This window comes from Vigna angularis, chromosome 5 (assembly GCF_016808095.1).
Source record: "Vigna angularis cultivar LongXiaoDou No.4 chromosome 5, ASM1680809v1, whole genome shotgun sequence".
Lineage (NCBI taxonomy): Eukaryota > Viridiplantae > Streptophyta > Magnoliopsida > Fabales > Fabaceae > Vigna > Vigna angularis.
This window is the reverse complement of record NC_068974.1, coordinates 32,750,897-32,768,935: the sequence shown is the minus strand read 5'-3', so window position 1 is coordinate 32,768,935 and position 18,039 is coordinate 32,750,897. Positions and strand designations below refer to the sequence as shown.

At 29.8% G+C, this 18,039-nt stretch overlaps 2 protein-coding genes across 3 annotated transcripts; one reads left to right on the top strand and one right to left on the bottom strand.

Moving 5' to 3' along the window:
- Positions 1-289: 289 nt before the first annotated feature.
- On the top strand, positions 290-3,529 carry LOC108339422 (AT-hook motif nuclear-localized protein 7). The gene is made up of 5 exons (XM_052878014.1): positions 290-708; positions 1,895-1,962; positions 2,078-2,209; positions 2,359-2,523; positions 2,971-3,529. Exons 1-5 carry the CDS (start codon positions 327-329, stop codon positions 3,340-3,342), a joined length of 1,119 nt encoding a protein of 372 aa, XP_052733974.1. The 5' UTR covers positions 290-326; the 3' UTR covers positions 3,343-3,529.
- A 2,139-nt stretch (positions 3,530-5,668) lies between these two features.
- LOC108340747 (GABA transporter 1) lies at positions 5,669-16,879 on the bottom strand. Of its 2 annotated transcripts, none has more exons than XM_052877615.1 (8): positions 16,757-16,879; positions 16,483-16,592; positions 14,096-14,326; positions 12,818-12,915; positions 12,002-12,188; positions 11,763-11,893; positions 6,176-6,409; positions 5,669-6,086 (listed from the first exon to the last, which is right to left on the bottom strand). In XM_052877615.1, exons 2-8 carry the CDS (start codon positions 16,589-16,591, stop codon positions 5,706-5,708), a joined length of 1,371 nt encoding a protein of 456 aa, XP_052733575.1. In that variant the 5' UTR covers position 16,592; positions 16,757-16,879; the 3' UTR covers positions 5,669-5,705. The 2 variants fall into 2 exon arrangements, with proteins under 2 accessions (XP_052733575.1, XP_017433794.1); XM_017578305.2 differs by having other exon boundaries at positions 16,483-16,600; positions 16,757-16,850.
- Positions 16,880-18,039: the final 1,160 nt, after the last annotated feature.

Sequence of the window (18,039 nt, the reverse complement as noted above, 5' to 3'; positions counted from 1 at the left end):
TTATAACATATACAAACAAAAATAAGAGTCCATCTCCAATTTTCTTCATTTATAAATTCACATGACAAATAAAAGCTTATCATGTGAATGAGAAGAGTTATTTTCATATTTTTAGGAAAAGTTTTCAAAAACATCCAAATTTTTAAACAGTTTCTGAAACAGCCTCAAAAACTGGTTTTCTTTCTTCTGTCACCTTCTTCATAACACCTTCACCATTGTCACCTTCTTCTCATTATTATTATTATCATTATTATTATTATTATTATTTTCTCACAGAAAATTTCTTTCCTTTGTTACTAAACAAAAAAAAGGTGTCTCTCTATTTCATGGAACAACACAATCTTTCAGACACTGATCAGTTTTTGACTCTGGGCGCCACATCGGACGAGTCACAGAGTCCTAAGGAAGCAGCGCCGTATGTCAGCGCCGCCGACAATAACAACAATGCTGTTAGCGCAGTTAACGTTGCAACTGGTCCTGGTTCTGGTTCGGAGCTGGTTGTGGCCGTAGCAAACTCCGATGCTGTAGGTTCGGGATTGGTGGTGAAGCGAGGAAGGGGTAGGCCTCGGAAGAGCGAGGATGTCGGGAGCACGGCGTCTCCGTTGATGGCGGTGGTGCCGCCGCCGCTGCCAGGTCTTTCCGATCAGACCAAGAGAGCAAGGGGACGCCCTCGTGGCTCTGGGAAACTGCAGGTTATAGCTTCCATTGGTGAGTTTTTCAGGTGTAATTATTTTTTTATTTTAAAATATAAAATAATTTAAGAAAAATTAAATAAAAAATTAACTTTTTTTTATTTATTAAAAGTTAAATAGGTTTAACAAAGTTAAAGCTGTAAATAAATTATTTTTTTCTTGTTTATATTTGCATGCTGTTTTTTTATTTGTTTTGTGGTGAGCCATTGTTTTATTATTGTTTTTGAAGAAGATGACACTTTTATATTTATTTGACACATATTATAAGAGTAAAATAATAAAAAAAAATATTATAAACTTTTGTATTTTTAATAAAAAACAAAAAAGAGTGAAAATGAAGTAAGAATAATATTAAATAAATGTAAAATATTTAGGTGTGTTAAAAAATCTTATAATTTATCTTTTTCATGCAAAGAAAAAATTTGCAAGAAAGAAAATAATAAAAAAAAAACTACCAAAATTCTCTAAGAAAGTTTATGTACTTGATTGATATGTATAGATATATAATGATAACAATATTCTAAGGAGGATTTTAATAAAGTTATATGAGAGTAAAAAAAACCCACTTTTTCCAGATTTTTTTTCCTTAAAATTTTTAAAAATATTCTCTTGGCAGAAAAGAATAATTAAGTAAATATACAAACAATGACAATGAAAAATGTTTGCTGAAATTAAGCATGCGTTTTTTTATGTTTACGGATTTTTTTCTCTAAACCAAGATGCGTTACGGAGATAAATAATTGTATTTTACCACTGTAACATTTTACTTATTATCGTATTTCACTGGTTATTTGTCTTATTAATCAAATTGAAAAAGGAATGAAAAAAATTCTTTAAATTTTGAGTTTTAAAATACTAAAATATAAAAACCATGTTACTGAAAGTGTTGGTAAAACCTGTCACAACACACTCGAACCTGTACCTGTACGTATAAAGTGAGCAAGAGCGGATATTAAGGTATTTGTGTTGTTAACCACTACTCGTAAAAAATTACTTAAATATTCTTATACTAAAACAATTAAATTAAATTTCTAAATTAATAGGTTGCATAATTTTATACTGAAATTCAAAAAAAATAAAAAATTCTGTAACAACAAATCACTATGTTTTAATCTCATGTTCTATTTGTCTATTTTTTTAAGGATTTCATGCTTAAACATGTTTTGATATGTTTCTTATGCTTGAAACTATGTTTATCACAGGTGGGTTTCTGGCAGAAACAGCAGGGCGAAGCTTCATACCTCATGTTCTGACTGTGCAAATTGGAGAGGTAATGAAAGACTCCTAAAAGATTAGTTCATATTTCAGATTTGTCTTAGTTTCATAGAACTATTCTATAATTGTGGTATCAACTGAAAATAGCATGTTTTTTTGGTAATTTTCAGAATTTGGTTGAAACGATAATGTCATTTTTTGAGAAAGGCCCGCTATCGGTTTGCATACTTTCTGCTACTGGTGCTATTTCAAATGTGACCATTCGTGAACATGCTGGTTCCAATCATATTACGAGATTTGAGGTACAAATACGCAAACAATCTCCAATATAATAGTATATGAATCTTTCCCTGCTTTTCTTTCACTTGACTTCAAAGGTTTGCTGTTTGTTTCTGTCACCTCTTTTTCTGTGCTTGTGTTTCATTTTCTGTTTTTTTTTTCCTGCATACAGGGTACCTTTGAGATACTGTCATTATCAGGAGCTTGTACCTTCGTTGGTGGTATTAATGGTCCAGTTCGTACAGGTGGATCGTTGAGCATTTCAATGGCTAGATCTGATGGAAATGTTTTGGGGGGAATTCTTGAGAGTGCATTGGTAGCAGCTTGCCCTATTCAGGTAAGAATTTTATGAGATATGGTGGAGATTTATCCTTTGATCTCACAGAAATTATGCTATTGAACATTTAATACCTTATGAGAGTTAAAGTAAATTTAGAAGATGATTCAATCAATTACTCAGGAGTTATTTATAACTATAGCTGTATTGTACATGTACCATATGAACGGTATTTTTGCATTGTAGATGTCTTGAAGATTCTATATTAACTAAAATTGGACAAATTTATAGCATATAAGTAAGAATAAATTTGATCTAAGTAAATTAAACTTAAAATTCACTTCTTCTTATGATAGTATCAAAGTCATCCAAAATCTATCTTAACGAGATTTGTTAATTGTTGGGTCCATCATGTCATTTGTTATTGGAATGTTATCAGACCACATTCATTAATGTTTAGCTCGAGTGTATATGCCTTTAAAGGTTTCCGTCTCTTGTGTGCATCAGCTTGTAATGGCCACTTTCAAGCAAAACATCAACAGTCAGTTCAAGAGGAAACAATTGTTAGAATTTTCGAATGGCCCCCTTATGCTGGAAAGTCCAGATTCAGAAAGAGGTAAAATGAAAGTTCCAAAGTTGACAGAAGGAGAGAGAAGTTGTTCTTCACAACCAACAGAACTTGTTCGAACAACAGAACCTAGTTGTGTAGCGGATAGTGTGTTTTCTGCCACACCAAATGGAGTAGCAGGTAGTGCTACTAATATGCACTCTGCATGTGTTATTGGTGTTGATATGGACAACCAGGCACCGCAGTCTGCATCAGATGATTCAGATCAGAAGACTTCTGCAGAAGTGAATGCAAATGTTATAGAGTTATGAAACTATCTGTTATAGCCTCTTTGTTTGTAGTTTTCAATGTGGAGATTAAGTTTTCTGTTTTCTGGTTTATGCCAGAGGTTAATCATTTATAGTGTATGACTTTGAAGAATTGTTCATCTAGTTAGTCAGCATTGTAACTAAAAAACAATAAAGTTCCTTTTGATTAATGTGACAGTTTTTTCTGTGATTTCATTTTCTGCTATATATATATGTCTTGAAATGAGTATTCGACTGCTTAATATTTTAACTATTTAGTTTAACATTATATTATTTGTAATATTTTTTTATTTAATATTTAACATTAGTTTGGTACAATAGACAATATGAAAAAAATATTAACTGAAAACAAAATGTATTTAATATGTGAATAAAAAACTGCAAAACTTAAAACTAATGAAATCCTAAAACTAAAAATATTCCAAAATATAATGTACCAATACAATCAAACCAAATTAAAAGTTAGGTTTAATTAATACTTTGATTGTTAGTTATATTTAGACTAAAATATTGAATTCTTTTTTTTGTATATTTTTTTAACTCGATTATAAAGAAGATAACAATGTTCAAGAAATTCTAGCCAAAAGTGTTATATGTATCTTTCACCCATCACAATTTAAGCGTCTTTAACACTAAATATAACATAAGATAAAATTATTGGATTTTAAACAAAATTATAATATAATCAAGTTAAAAAAATATTAAGAAATTATTAAATATTTGATTCAAATATAAAAATCATATAACTAATTAAACTTAATCCTTTAAAATGTATATAAATAAATCTAATGAACTATTAACTCAATACTTTAACTAACTAAATTTCTCACTAATGCAAAAAAGACTTTCAACATAAGTAATTTAGGACTTTTAACGTCTGATCCCGCACCGACGTCTTATTGGGAGACGTCAATGTAGATGTCAGATAGTACAAGTTAGACGTCTATATAGACGTCGGATAGCACAGGTGCAACGTCTATATAGACGTCTGATTGTGAGCGGCCGACGTTTAATGTCCTGAACGAATCTTAACTCTATAATCCATTAGACGTATGCATGTGCACCGTTCAAAAACACAGTGGAGGGAAATGGAGGAGTGCACCGTTCAAAAATGAAAGAATCGTCGGCAAAAAATGCTAAAAATCGTCGGCCAAGGACACACGCAAAACTACACAAAAACACAACGAAAACACATTATAATCAATTCAAATGGAAGATAAATCATCAAAGAGTAATGTAATCGGAGTAAAACTAATTTTAAACGGTGCAAAAAAGAGAAAACGAACCTCAAAAGCTTTGGTCGTGGAGAGAAAACGCGAGGAAGATGATGAACATTGAGTGCGCGTAACTGCTGTCTCGCGTTTGCGGTTTTGATAATAGCAAACGTTTAGATGTCGGACCCCCTCCTAACTGACCTATAAATGACTATAGCCATATGCCCTCCTTCCAAGCCGACATTTAAAGGGTTTAAAATATAATTTTAGTGGACACATTTGGTGTCCGGGTTAGGAGGGGCCGACGTCTAAGACCTATTTAGACGTCAGTGCTAAAGGACGGACGTCTAAGGACAATGGAACATTTACTTTTTCAGGCAATTTGGCGTCCGGGGGATGAGGGTCAACGTCTAAATAAGACTTTAAACGTCACTGGCGTCCAATGGTTGGCCCCGACGTTTAAATAGGTCTTAGACGTCGGACACCCTGAACCTGGACGTCTAAAGTCAATTAAAATATTAATATTTTTTATCCATTCATCTATTGTTGGCGTCATATTGCTGGGGCCGACATGTATTATTCTTTAGATGTCGGGAACCCCCGAGCTGAAGTCTAAATAGTGATTTTAATTACAACAATACCACCGGTCATTTTTTACATTGGATATTCGGTGGTCAGACGTTTAAAGAGTGACGTTAAAGGCCTTTTCTACGTCTCTTTCACAACCTTAACTTCGACCAATAATTTTATAAAAAATGAACTAGTTTTTATAATTATCAACTAACAACTTTTATTGTATTTTATAGGTTTTAACTTGTCAATTCTGTTACCATGAATTCCAAATGAGTATTGTTTATTCTTTGAATATTGAGTATAATAATCAGTTACTAAGTACCTGGATTTTGGATGGTTTATCTGAAATGTTACATCATTCTTTAAGCAATTTCTGGGATCGAAAAAACATTGATAATTGGTTATTTTACCGATACAAAAGTCCTCCAATCTCAAATCAAAGAAAGCCAAAGACATATATAATTTATGGATAAAGATAATTTTGAAGTTATCTTCTTTTTGTTCTAAGTTTTATACAACAAAATATTGCACCTGTATGTATATGAATTGAAGCAGGATATTTCATTATGAAGAAGGAGATCATACATTAGCAAATAATCGATAATCTTTTGCATCAATAACAATCTGCCTAACTGCTGCAATTGCGGCTATAGCTCCCAATGCAGAGAAAGTGACGACAATAGTTAGATTCAACCAGAAAATAAAGGTTCGCTTAGATGGCTTAAATGTGAAGTTGTAGAAAATGACTGGCAAGATGAAATCAAGAGGGATAAAGCCAAAAGCTCCAATAAGAGAGTTTATGTCTCCAAAAAATGGAAGCATGGCTGCTATAATGGTTGAAATAGTAATAGCTAGTGATCGTGAAATCACTCTCGGTATTACATTGCGTTTCGAGAACTCAGGGCTTTTTGGATCTCCAAATGCTTGCTCCAGCACTTCATTTGTTGGTTGCAAATAAACCTGCATTCAAATTCAATGCTTTATTTTTATGCTTACTTTGGTTAGAAATATAAGTTAAAAATTTCACATTAAATTAGTATGTGACTTACCACACCAACTGCTGATAGTTGTGTTATAGTGAAAATGTTGGTCATGTAAATGAACCATGTGGGCACCAATGGGTTCCCATTCTCTACAAAATTGCTTAATATGAGGCCTTTAGATTCATTGCCAAATGCCCAATAACCAGAAACAGATACACTAAAGAAAGTGACTATGAGTACAAAATAGCATACACATAGTCCCTTGAACATTTTCCCTTTCACGGGTGGTGCTAGTGTTGCCTACAGAAACAGAAGAAAATGCAATTAAGCACAAATTAATAAAACAAAACGGGGTTTTTTTAATTATATTGTTTCAATTCCAAATAACATTATTAGAATCAATCACCACACAACTCAAATATTATTCATTTTGGAGTATGAAACTACGGGTTGGCCACTTAGTGAGTCAATCCTGTTGGGTCTATCGAGGAGAGGAGGTTCACCGGAGAGATACAAACACCAATGAGATCTGAGCCTAATCACATAAGGGATTGACGCTACTCTCTACCCAAAACCTTAAGGTAATGGGTTAATGTGTCTTTCACCTTTATACAATGCTTTACTTTCTCATTTCTATCCAATGTGGGATTTGAACTTACACTTCAATTCCCAACAATCTCCCCCTCAAGGGTAAGTCCTTTTCACGTTGGTACACTCCCCCTCCAGCGGAAGCATTCCCAACCAACCACAACTACGAGTAGCCCTTTGTACCAATTCGACTTACTTATTAGCGAATCAAAAAAATTTAAACACGAACTGACTCATCACATGTTGATGGGTTAAACGGATTGGCTTATTGGCTCACACTGACAAGTTTGTTTTTCAATTAAAATAAATAACATTCTTTTTCTAATTTAAATCTAAATAAATTTCAATAAAAAATGATGTTAAATTACAAAGATAATTCAAAATAAAAATATATAATACAATGCAAAATCATCTTAAACTCTGCATATAATCCAAAATTAAGTACAAAAAACAAAATTAAATGGGTTGGCGAGTCAACTTGGCTCACTACGGGTTCAACCCGATCGAGTCGGGTTTTTAGTGGGTCAAGCTCCAAATTGGTTCGTATAAAAATTTTAACTTTTTTAACCTGTTGGAAGTCCCACGTCGACTAGAGATAAAGTCAATTGATAATATATATATATATATATATATATATGTATATATATATGTATATGTATATATATATATATATATATATATATATATATATATATATATAAATAAATATATAAGTGAGTTCAAATCTCACCTTATAAGCCAGTTTTTTGGGGTTGAGTCAGGTTTAAAGTTCACTTCTTAACATGGTATCAGAGATATGATTAAAACCTATCCTAGCGATACTTGTTGTTTGTTGGGCATATTGGTCCACCCGCTATTAGGTCACTATCGGATCATCCATTATTTTCTCATGAACCCCTTTTCTTTAAAAGTTTTTGGGTCTACATATTTTGTTCATAATTTTGGTCCTGGTCTTGATAAGTTAGCTCCTCTATCACCCAAATGTGTTTTTTAGGCTTTACTAAATCAAAGAAAGGATACAATTGTTTTTCTCCTTCTCTTGATCGTGATTTTATATTTGCAGATGTCACCTTCAATGGATCTTCCTTTTATTTTAATGATCATTCTTCTTCTGATATGTTTCCTTCTAATATTATCAATATTCCTGTTGTTTGTGCTCCTCCAATTGTGTCTAGTTCACCAGGTGTTTTTCAACAATCACCAAGTGACTCAATTGAAGTGTCAACCACCTCGTCTCCTTCAGTTTTGACAACTGAGTCTACCCTTCCAATTGCCCTTCGCAAAGGTATATGTTCTACCCGTAATCCCTCTCCACATTATCTTGCTTTAAGTTATCATAGACTGTCTTCATCTTTATATACATGCCTTTCGTCTATTTCTTCTGTGACCATCCCAAAATATGTTATTGATGCCTTAGCCCATCCTGGTTGGTGTCAGGTCATGCTAGACAAACTAAGTGCTCTTTAGAGTAGTGAAACTTGGGAGCTTGTCCCATTACCCTCTGGGAAATTTGTTGTTGATTGCAGGTGAATTTTTACTATCAAAGTTGGTTCTGATAGAACCATTAATCGCCTCAAAGCTCGTCTTGTGGCCAAAGGTTACACTCAAATTTTTGGGTTGGATTATGGTGATACTTTTTCTCTAGTGGTAAAGATGACATTTGTTCGTTTATTTATAGCCATGACGACTCTTCAACAATGACCTCTTTATCAACTGGATGTCAAAAATGCATTCCTTAATGGAGATTTGCAAGAAGATATTTATATGGAGCAGCCTTTAGGATTTTTTGCTCACGGGGAGTTTCTGGGTTGATATGTCATCTTTGCAAATTCTTATATGGCCTAAAACAATCTCTTGGGTCTGGTTTGGAAATTTTAGTAATGTTGTTCAACAATTTGGTATGACTCAGTGTGAGGCAGATCATTCAGTCTTTTACTGTCACTCGCGTATTGGATATGTCTACTTGATAGTATATGTTGATGACATTATTTCTACAAGCAATGATAATTATGGCATCTCTAAGATGAAACAACATCTTTGCAATCATTTTCAGACCAAAGATCTTGGCAAACTTAGATATTTCTTAGGTATTGAGGTGACACAATCCAACGATGGTATTGCTATATTTCAAAGAAAATATGCACTAGATATTTTGGAGGAAACTGGATTGATGAATTCAAACATGTGGACACACCCATGGATCCTGATACTGAACTTCTACCAAAACAGGGGGAGCCTATGTCAGATCCGAGAAATATAGAAAACTAGTTGGAAAATTGAATTATCTTACAGTTACTCGTTCTTATATTTCATTTGTAGTTAGTGTGGTAAGTCAATTCCTTAATTCTCCATGTGAAGATCATTGGAATGTAGTTATTTGTATATTAAAGTACATTAAAGGATCTCCTGAAAAAGGGTTGCTATATGGTTATAGTAACCATACAAGAGTGGTTTGTTATTATGATGCTGATTGGGCATGATCTCCTTTAGATAGAAGATCTACATTCAGATATTGTGTCTCCATTGGTGGTAACCTAATCTCTTGAAAAAACAAGAAACATAGTGTTGTGGCAAGATCTAGTACAAAAGCATAATATAGAGTTATGGCCTCAGCCACTTGTGAGCTTGTTTGGCTTAAGAAATTACTTAGAGAGTTACAATTTGGATATGTCACTCAAATGATGCTTATATGTCACAATCAGGTTGCTCTTCATATTAGTTCTAATCATGTCTTTCATGAGAACACCAAACACATTGAAATTGATTTTCATTTCATTCGAGAGAAGATTGTATATGAAGATATCAAGACTGAGTTCGTCAATTCAAGTGATCAATTAGCAGATATTTTCAATAAGTCTTTATGGGGACCGGGAATTGATTATATTTGTAACAAGTTTGGTACATACGATTTGTATGCACCAATTTGAGGGGAAGTGTTAGATATATAATCTTTATTTTATATTTATATTTTATCTTAGTTGGTTTGTTATTATTTCTTATTTGTATTTTGGACTTAGTCCATATTTCTTTTATTATAAATAGAGGACCTTATGTGTGCATTCAACATAAGAAAGATAATCACATATATAGTCTTTTATTATATTCAACATAATCCAATCAGGTTTGAACTCGTGAATTGAGTTGACTCATGAATTTTAATCCATTTTGATAATATTATTAATCATAATTTTATTCTTAAAAAATATCTTAGAAGATAAAAGTAAAAAAAAATTATGTAAGACTATGAAGTATGATAGAAATAAAAATGATTAATTACTAGTGTAACATCCCAATATCTCACGCTGGATAATTCATAATTTATATATTGTAACATTACATTTACGGTAATATCCCGTAATCTCACACTTATAAATTCATAGTTAATATATATCTACACATGTTTTAAACTCAGATTTCAACTATAAACTCATAAATATAATTCGAATTATTCTAACTTATTCTTCTGTCTCTCTCTTCATTGGCATTGGATCACACGACAATCCTTCATCTGCTCCCGTATAACGAATTATACGATCATCGCACATACCCAAACACAAAACAACCACAAACAAGTAGGGTGAGTTAACATGCAACAAATCATTTAAAACATGTATAATTACCTTGATATAAACATCATATAATAATTATGTTCGACACCCTCATACCACAATTCCTATTAGACACTCGTCTCACAATACCCAATAGACGCCACAATACCCAATAGACACTCATCCGGATGATACGTTGATGAGCGGTCACGGGAGGTTATGCACTTGGAATGACTTCTACTTCTTCTTACAAATACACTTCCAAAATACTTCATACCATTCACAAGGTTAGTCCCCTCACTATGTCCAAAACCGGCACATAGACCAGGACCTCCTGCTCCTCTCACCACATAATTCATCCCTCTCTACTTGAGACTAGATGATTATTAGAGTATCAGGATAACCTCCAACTACGGGACCCTCAACATCAACATATACACAAATACCATAATATTACTGAATCTCTCCACGAGACTCATGCCATACTCATATTCCTCAACTCACATTATACCCCTACAAAATCTCCCCATAATACTCATAACATGTTCAGATGCATAAATTCAAATGCAATATAATAAAATACAATCATCACATAATCACACAAACTCAATATATTGCATAATAATTTAACAGTACTCAATCTGTTCAATAGGATTTAAGTTAAAAACTTGTCGAGTAGACTTCCAGGAAAGAGAGGTGCGTCACAATGGACAACTTAAGTACCAAGTCTTTCCTTAGCCAAAGTGTTCCTCAACTAGTTTTTAACAAATTTCTTATTTACAGATTCAAAACAACAGCATATAATATTTATACCGAATTTCAACATAGATAAACATACAGTAAACATTAACAATATTCACACAGAATTTCAATATATGAATAGTAATAAAATAATACTAAATCATAATATAAAAGCATAGAACTATTAAATCATAAAAAAAAAAACATAGAAAGGTTAGCTCCCCTACCTCTATTCCAGGCGTCTCTTGCTCTGAATTTATTTCTCCGAAACCTTTCAGAACCTCTACCCTTCTTGCAACTAAAAATTTCTCTCTAACTTTCTCTCACTTGATTTCTCTTCTCTTGGTGCAGAATACCCTTCCCTCCCATGGCTATTTATAGTAAAAAAAATTTACTATTCATTAATATTTTAATATTATTTATTATTTTAATATTATTTAAAAATAATATTTCAATCATTTTCTCACCAAATCTGATCCTAATTTCTACATACTACTTTCTTCCATGCTAAGAAATCTTAATGCTGAAAATTTATTTTTACTATTTACTTTTTACTATTTACTATTTACTTTTTACTATTCAATTTAAAAAAAATTTACTAAATAAGTTACCAAAAATTTGAACCTCTCCTTCTAAAATTACTATAATTTTATATCCAAAATTTACAATTTTCTATCCATTAAAATTATTATTAATAATAAAATACTAAAATTTACTACTATATATATATATATCTTTTTTTTTTTTTTTTCATGAATCTTACAACTAGGATGGACCTGAATTTCTGGAATGATTCCATTTCCATAGGTTGTGGCAATGATGGAAATTGCATTGAAGAATCCAAATAAGCGATTTTCAGTGTCACCTTTTATAGAGTAGTCCTTTTCTTGTCCTCTGGATGACTCTCCTGAGACAATATTGTAAATTGGAAACGAAAAAGGTTCGATTCAATTGCTAAAGCACAAAGTGGAAATTGCTAAATTACCAATAGAAGAAAATTGGTTTGAGAAATTACCAATGTAAATGGAACCAGCCGTAGCGGCAGCACTATAGGCCAAGCAGAGAATGAGTGACAGCAGATTAATGTGTCTGAGTGAGTGGAAAGATGGAATTTGAGCCAAAATCAGCATGAAGCATCCAAATATGATTACAAACTCGTAAAGCTTAATGGTCCCGTTTGGATTTGACAGTAAGTAAATTGCCTGCATTTCATCGATATGATTTTTTCTAAGGCATAGAATATGAAATAGTATTTGATTTATTTTTCCAGATAATTCATCAAGGAGACACAATTATAATATAAATAAGAGATATATATAAGTTTCTCTCTTACAAAATTAGATTTTTTTTTTCAAAAACTTTGATATCTTTTAATTTTTAAACTTAAAAAATAATGAATATAGTATTTTTAATTTAATTATGTTAAAAAATTTCTACGTTTGAATTTTTTATATTATTTAATATGTTCCAAGTCAATATTCAGTTAACTTATTAAAAAAATTATATTCATTAATTTTTTAAATTTAAGTATTCAAATATATTAAATTTTTAGATAGAAACAAATTTCAATTTTATATTTAAATTTAAAAACTAAATTTTTTTTAATTCTATAAACAAGTATCGATGTGGAGTGTGTAACCCAATTATTAACAAACAATAAATTTTATTACAATAGATTTTGAATGATTTTAAAAATATTTAAATAAATAGATTTTAAATCTAATTCAATTATAAAAAACTGGTTAATAAAATAAAATTTATAATAAATATTTAATATAGTTTTTGACTTGGATGGTGATAAATAAGTGGGATGAAGAGTTGAGCATATAACCTTCATGCATTGGCCTCCTAATAGAATGCAAGCAACTACACAACCAAAACAAACTGCAAACTGAATTGGGCCAACAAAATAACGACCCCATCTTGGACCTGTCAAGAACACACTCATTAACACTTTATTTAGATCAGTAAAAAACCATTTTTATGAACAAACTACAATAATTATCTGAGAATGTTTTAAAGATCTATTGTTCAATAAGAGTGTTTTTTACCTTTTCTTTTCCTTCGGTAAGTTTTTAACTGAATTTTTTTATGAATTTATTTCTATTTTTTTTTCATTTGTATCCTTACTTTATCTAACCTTTAATTGGTTAATTTATTGCAATACAGAAATAAAATTGAATAAAATAAAATATTATAAATATTGAATTTGCTGCTTAATTAGTTCATCTCATTCGTTAATTTTTGACATACTTGTTCTCCATTGAATATTCATCGAAGTTTGATATTAACTAATATATAAAAAAGAAAAAAATGTAGATGTACATAAGACGTTGGTTATTGTTTATGAGATTATTATCAACTTACTAATGTAACGATTGTATGATAAAGTTTACAATTTTATCAGTGTAAGAGTTACATGGGAGATTTTACAATTTTATCATTGTAAATGTTACGTAAGAAGATTTATTTTATTGAAGTTGCAAGAGCACAAGTGTTTACAATTTTATCATGATAAAAATCCATGTTGAATAATAGAATATTTTTATCGAGCGTTGGTGGTGTATTGAGTAATAAAGAGTAAATATAAATTTCAAGTGTCATTCTTTAGAAAAAATATTATTTTTAATGGCACGATTTCAATAAAACTAATTTGATAATAGATTTAATGTGTGCAAAATTAATTTAGTAAAAAAATCTCAATGACTAAATAATGATAACTTTCTTAAAATGACTAATGTAATAATAATACAGCTAACTTTAAATAACCAAATCAAACAAACCTAGAGTGAAATTAAGAGTACTTATTTATAATCTCGTTTCTTTAATGTACTAAATCTTAAAAACAAAAATAGCATGATGATACATATTAACATTGATTTTATACATATTATAAAAGTAAAATAATTATATAAAAATAATTTTTTGTATTTATAAATAAAAAGTAATAATAAAAAACAATGTTAAATGAATATAAAAAATTGTGTATGTCAAATATTATTATTTAAAAAAGAATCGACATGTGACACTGAATGCTTTGCAAATTAAAGTGGTAACAGACAGACAAAAATTGAAGAGGTGTAATAGAAACAGCATAAGAGTGAGTTACCTAAAATATCACGTGCCATGTCTCTAAAACGTAGTTGACGTTTACCATTGTCGGCGTGGTGTTCAAGAACTCTAGATATTAAATTATATGAATAAAAAGTCACCAATGCTCCGATCAACAAGCATGAGATCCCAGCCGTCCATCCAAGGAAGGTAAATGCATAAGGAAGACTTAGAAGAGTTGGTGCCACTATCGATGTGGTTAAATGGTATCCACAATGCAACCAAGAACCTGCAAAATTACAAACAATAGTATATTAATCAAATAATAATAATATGAATATATTAAAACAAATTAAATTTTAAATTCAACTTAATCTTACAAAATTATCTAAAAGTTAAGATTTATACTCGTCTATCTATATATTATATATTGATTTTATTTTTATAATTGATGTAGGATTTTTAATATTTTTTAAATTAAAATCATATATAAAACTAAGTACTTATGCGTAGACAGATTTAATAAATAACAAACTTTATTATAATAAAATTTAAAAGGTTTAGATATAATTTAAAGATTAAATTTTAAATTTTAAATTTTAAATTTAATTCTTAAAACTAAGATAAAAATTACATTCATTTCTATAATAAATTATAAATTGATATTATTTTTAATTGAAATAAAATTTCTAATAAATTTTTTCACAAAGTCACTTTTAAGACAAAAAATTGTCCCATTTGTAAAACAACTTTATTCCATTTAGAATTTTCAACGCTAGTAATATCAATGGTGTGAACAATTTTTTTCCAAGTGCTGCTTGGTGTTGGTGCCATGTGCTTCCACCATTAAAAACCAAACAGTCAACGAGTGGTGATAAAGACAAATGAAAAATCAAACAGTCAGCCATTTAGTTCATCAAAGTAGGCTGGGAAAGCCATTCACAACAACTTAATGATTTCTGTGAAATCATTAATTCATTGAAAGCTAGGGTTTTGGTAATCATTAACCTCCAATCAATTATAATAGGACCAATATATTTATTTAAATGGTTACTTAATCCTGTGATTGTCCAGTTAATTTAGAATTGGACAATTTATATAGTCAGAAACATTAAAAAAATCAGTCTAAACACTGAATGGTTCTATCATATATAGTGAATGATCACTCTTAAGTTAAGGTTTGATGGATATTTGTTGTAATTAACATCAGTTTCACCATATGATATGTACTACATACTAGATAAAGAAATAAAATTGAATTTGTTGTAATTCTAAATTTTGATATTTTTTAATTCTTAAATTTTAATAATAATATATATAGTCTTTTTTTAATATAATTCTTTTAAATATTCTACAAAGTTTTAACTTTATATATTTAAGTTGGAATATGTATCAAATAATATAAACGCTTTAAATAATCTGAAATGTCTTTTTAACAGACTAAACAAAATTTAAAATAGGAAGATTAAAATTACTATGTTACTTTATTTTTAAAGTTTAATAACAAAATTATATCAAAATTTAAAAGAATTTAATTTCAATTCGAATTTAAGAGGTTAAAATGTTAAAAAATGAATTTTAAACTGAATTTAATCTCATATAATCAAACCATTAGTTTATTCAGCTTATTATCAAACGTGAGACTACACATTAATAGATAGTGATCTGATAGTAGATGAAATAATATGTTCAATAAACAATAAATATCTCGATACAAGTAGTACAATAGACTGAACAAACAACAAATATTTTAATATGAGTGACACAATAGGTTCAACAAACAACAAAGCTTTTTAAGATAAACTTTAAAACATGATTATAATATTATGTTAAAAGTAGATATGACAACGGGTCAGATCGGGTATGGATAGTACCTACTTGCAGTCTAACCCACAAAGTAAAAATCAAAACCACAATTTGCCTGTTACCAGCGCGAGTATATACTTAGAATTTAAAATTCAACACTACCCAAAAAAAAAGAAAAAATATTTTATACATCATAAATATAATATTATTAAAACATATATATAAATTAGTTTTATTAAAAATCTATTATAATAAATAAATATTTGTAGATAGTAATTACCCGTCCTAGATTTTATTAAAAAACATTCGTATTTGTCAATTTTTTTTTGTCATCACTAACTAAGAGTAATAGATAGAGTATAATATGAAATCGTCTTTGACTATAAACCTAAATTGATTGTATATTATATTATAGGTGCATAATATTTCCAAACAAGTTTAAACTCATTCATTTCCTGTTTTGCTTTTGAGCAACTTACTGAGGTTTGGAAGGATCGACCCTTTTAAAACCGTGCAGCACAAAAGGGAAATAGAGAAGGATAAGAATCCTATGGTTGAAAAAGGTGTTCAATAAAAGGAGAAACTGAGAAAAAGAAGAAAGAGATTTTGAAGTAGTATAAGATAAAAGGTTATTATTACCTTTGGATTTGAGGACAAAAAGAGCTCCTGCATCAATTTCATGTTGCTGCTGAAATTGATGAACACCATTTGGGTTCTCAGGTTTTTCATCAGGAAACAGAGCTCCCATCCTGAAGGCCTTAACAGAAGAACAGAGCGATTGAGAGCAGAGTATATAACAGCATATGCATGTGTATATATATATATATATATATATATATATATATATATATATATATATATATATAGCAGAAGCTCAGAGTATTTTTACAGAAAAAGCAGTGTGAATTTTGACCAGAATGGATCTCTGTGATGGTACTTTTATAGACGCCTTGTGCAGTATGCAGTGAACCAGACTTGGAAACAGAAGATATATGACCTAAGCCTAGTTCAGATGATGTGTGCATATATAGTTTATATTAGCACAGTATTGAGGAAAATGCAACCGAGACAAATGTTAATAAGACAAACTTTTTCGATGACATTTATGGTAAGATTTTGTTAAAACAAATTGTTTTATTAAGTATTTTGTACTTTTATAATATTTAATTTTTGTTGTTAGTGGAATATGTAGTTGATACTTTTACTTTTCCTTGATATGTTTTTTTATTTTAATTTTCTTTGACTTGTGAGTCATTCCTTTTCTGTCTAAGAACAAGTTAAAATTGATTAATCACTAGAAAAATAGAAAAGAAAGATGCTTGATTAAACGAATTCAATATTAAAAGATAAAACTAATAATCATTTTCATGATGACACAATTAAATAATAAAGTAGTTAGATGAAAATAACAAATATTTTGATCACGAATTCCCACAAAAATAAAAAACATTTAAATTTATAATGCCTTTAAAATTTAATTAATTAAATTAAAAGATAAATAAATATTTTATTGAATATGTTGTTTTCCTATCTCATTTTTTTGCATTAGGTTGAAACGGAGTATTTATCAAATTTATATTAAAATTTATAGGACATTTTTTTAAAAAAATTATTACAAGTCGATTGACTATTCTTGGAAAAAGTTTAACTTTATTGATGATTAAAATTTATCAAAAAAGCAAACTGACCGGTCAATTTTAGAAAAACTTTATCAACTTTTTTATATAAATTTAATATTGTATGGCTTAAAAAGTTGACAAGAAAAACAACGCAGAACAGAATTTCAAGCTTAAATAAAATATTAATATGTAGATCAATCAACAAAATTAGATTAAACACTTAATTTAACAACTCTATTGTTACATATGATGTGATTGAAAAATATTTATATAAATTATGGATGTTCTGAGTGATTTTTCTTTTTAATTATATGTTATTAATATGTAAGAAAGAAATTTGTTTAGAGATGTGGGTAGGTATAAGCAAAACAACTTGAAATAATAAGGTTGACATTCATTGATCTTTTAACTTGTTAATTTTCGTATGTGAAATTTAGACCATCATATTTGATTATTTTGTTTGCAATATTTAGTGTAACAAACAGATAGATTCCGGACATGTGACTACTACATAATGTCATGGACGAAGACCATCATCCGAGCAGCAAGATGATTGGACTGAGCAATAATTTAGCTT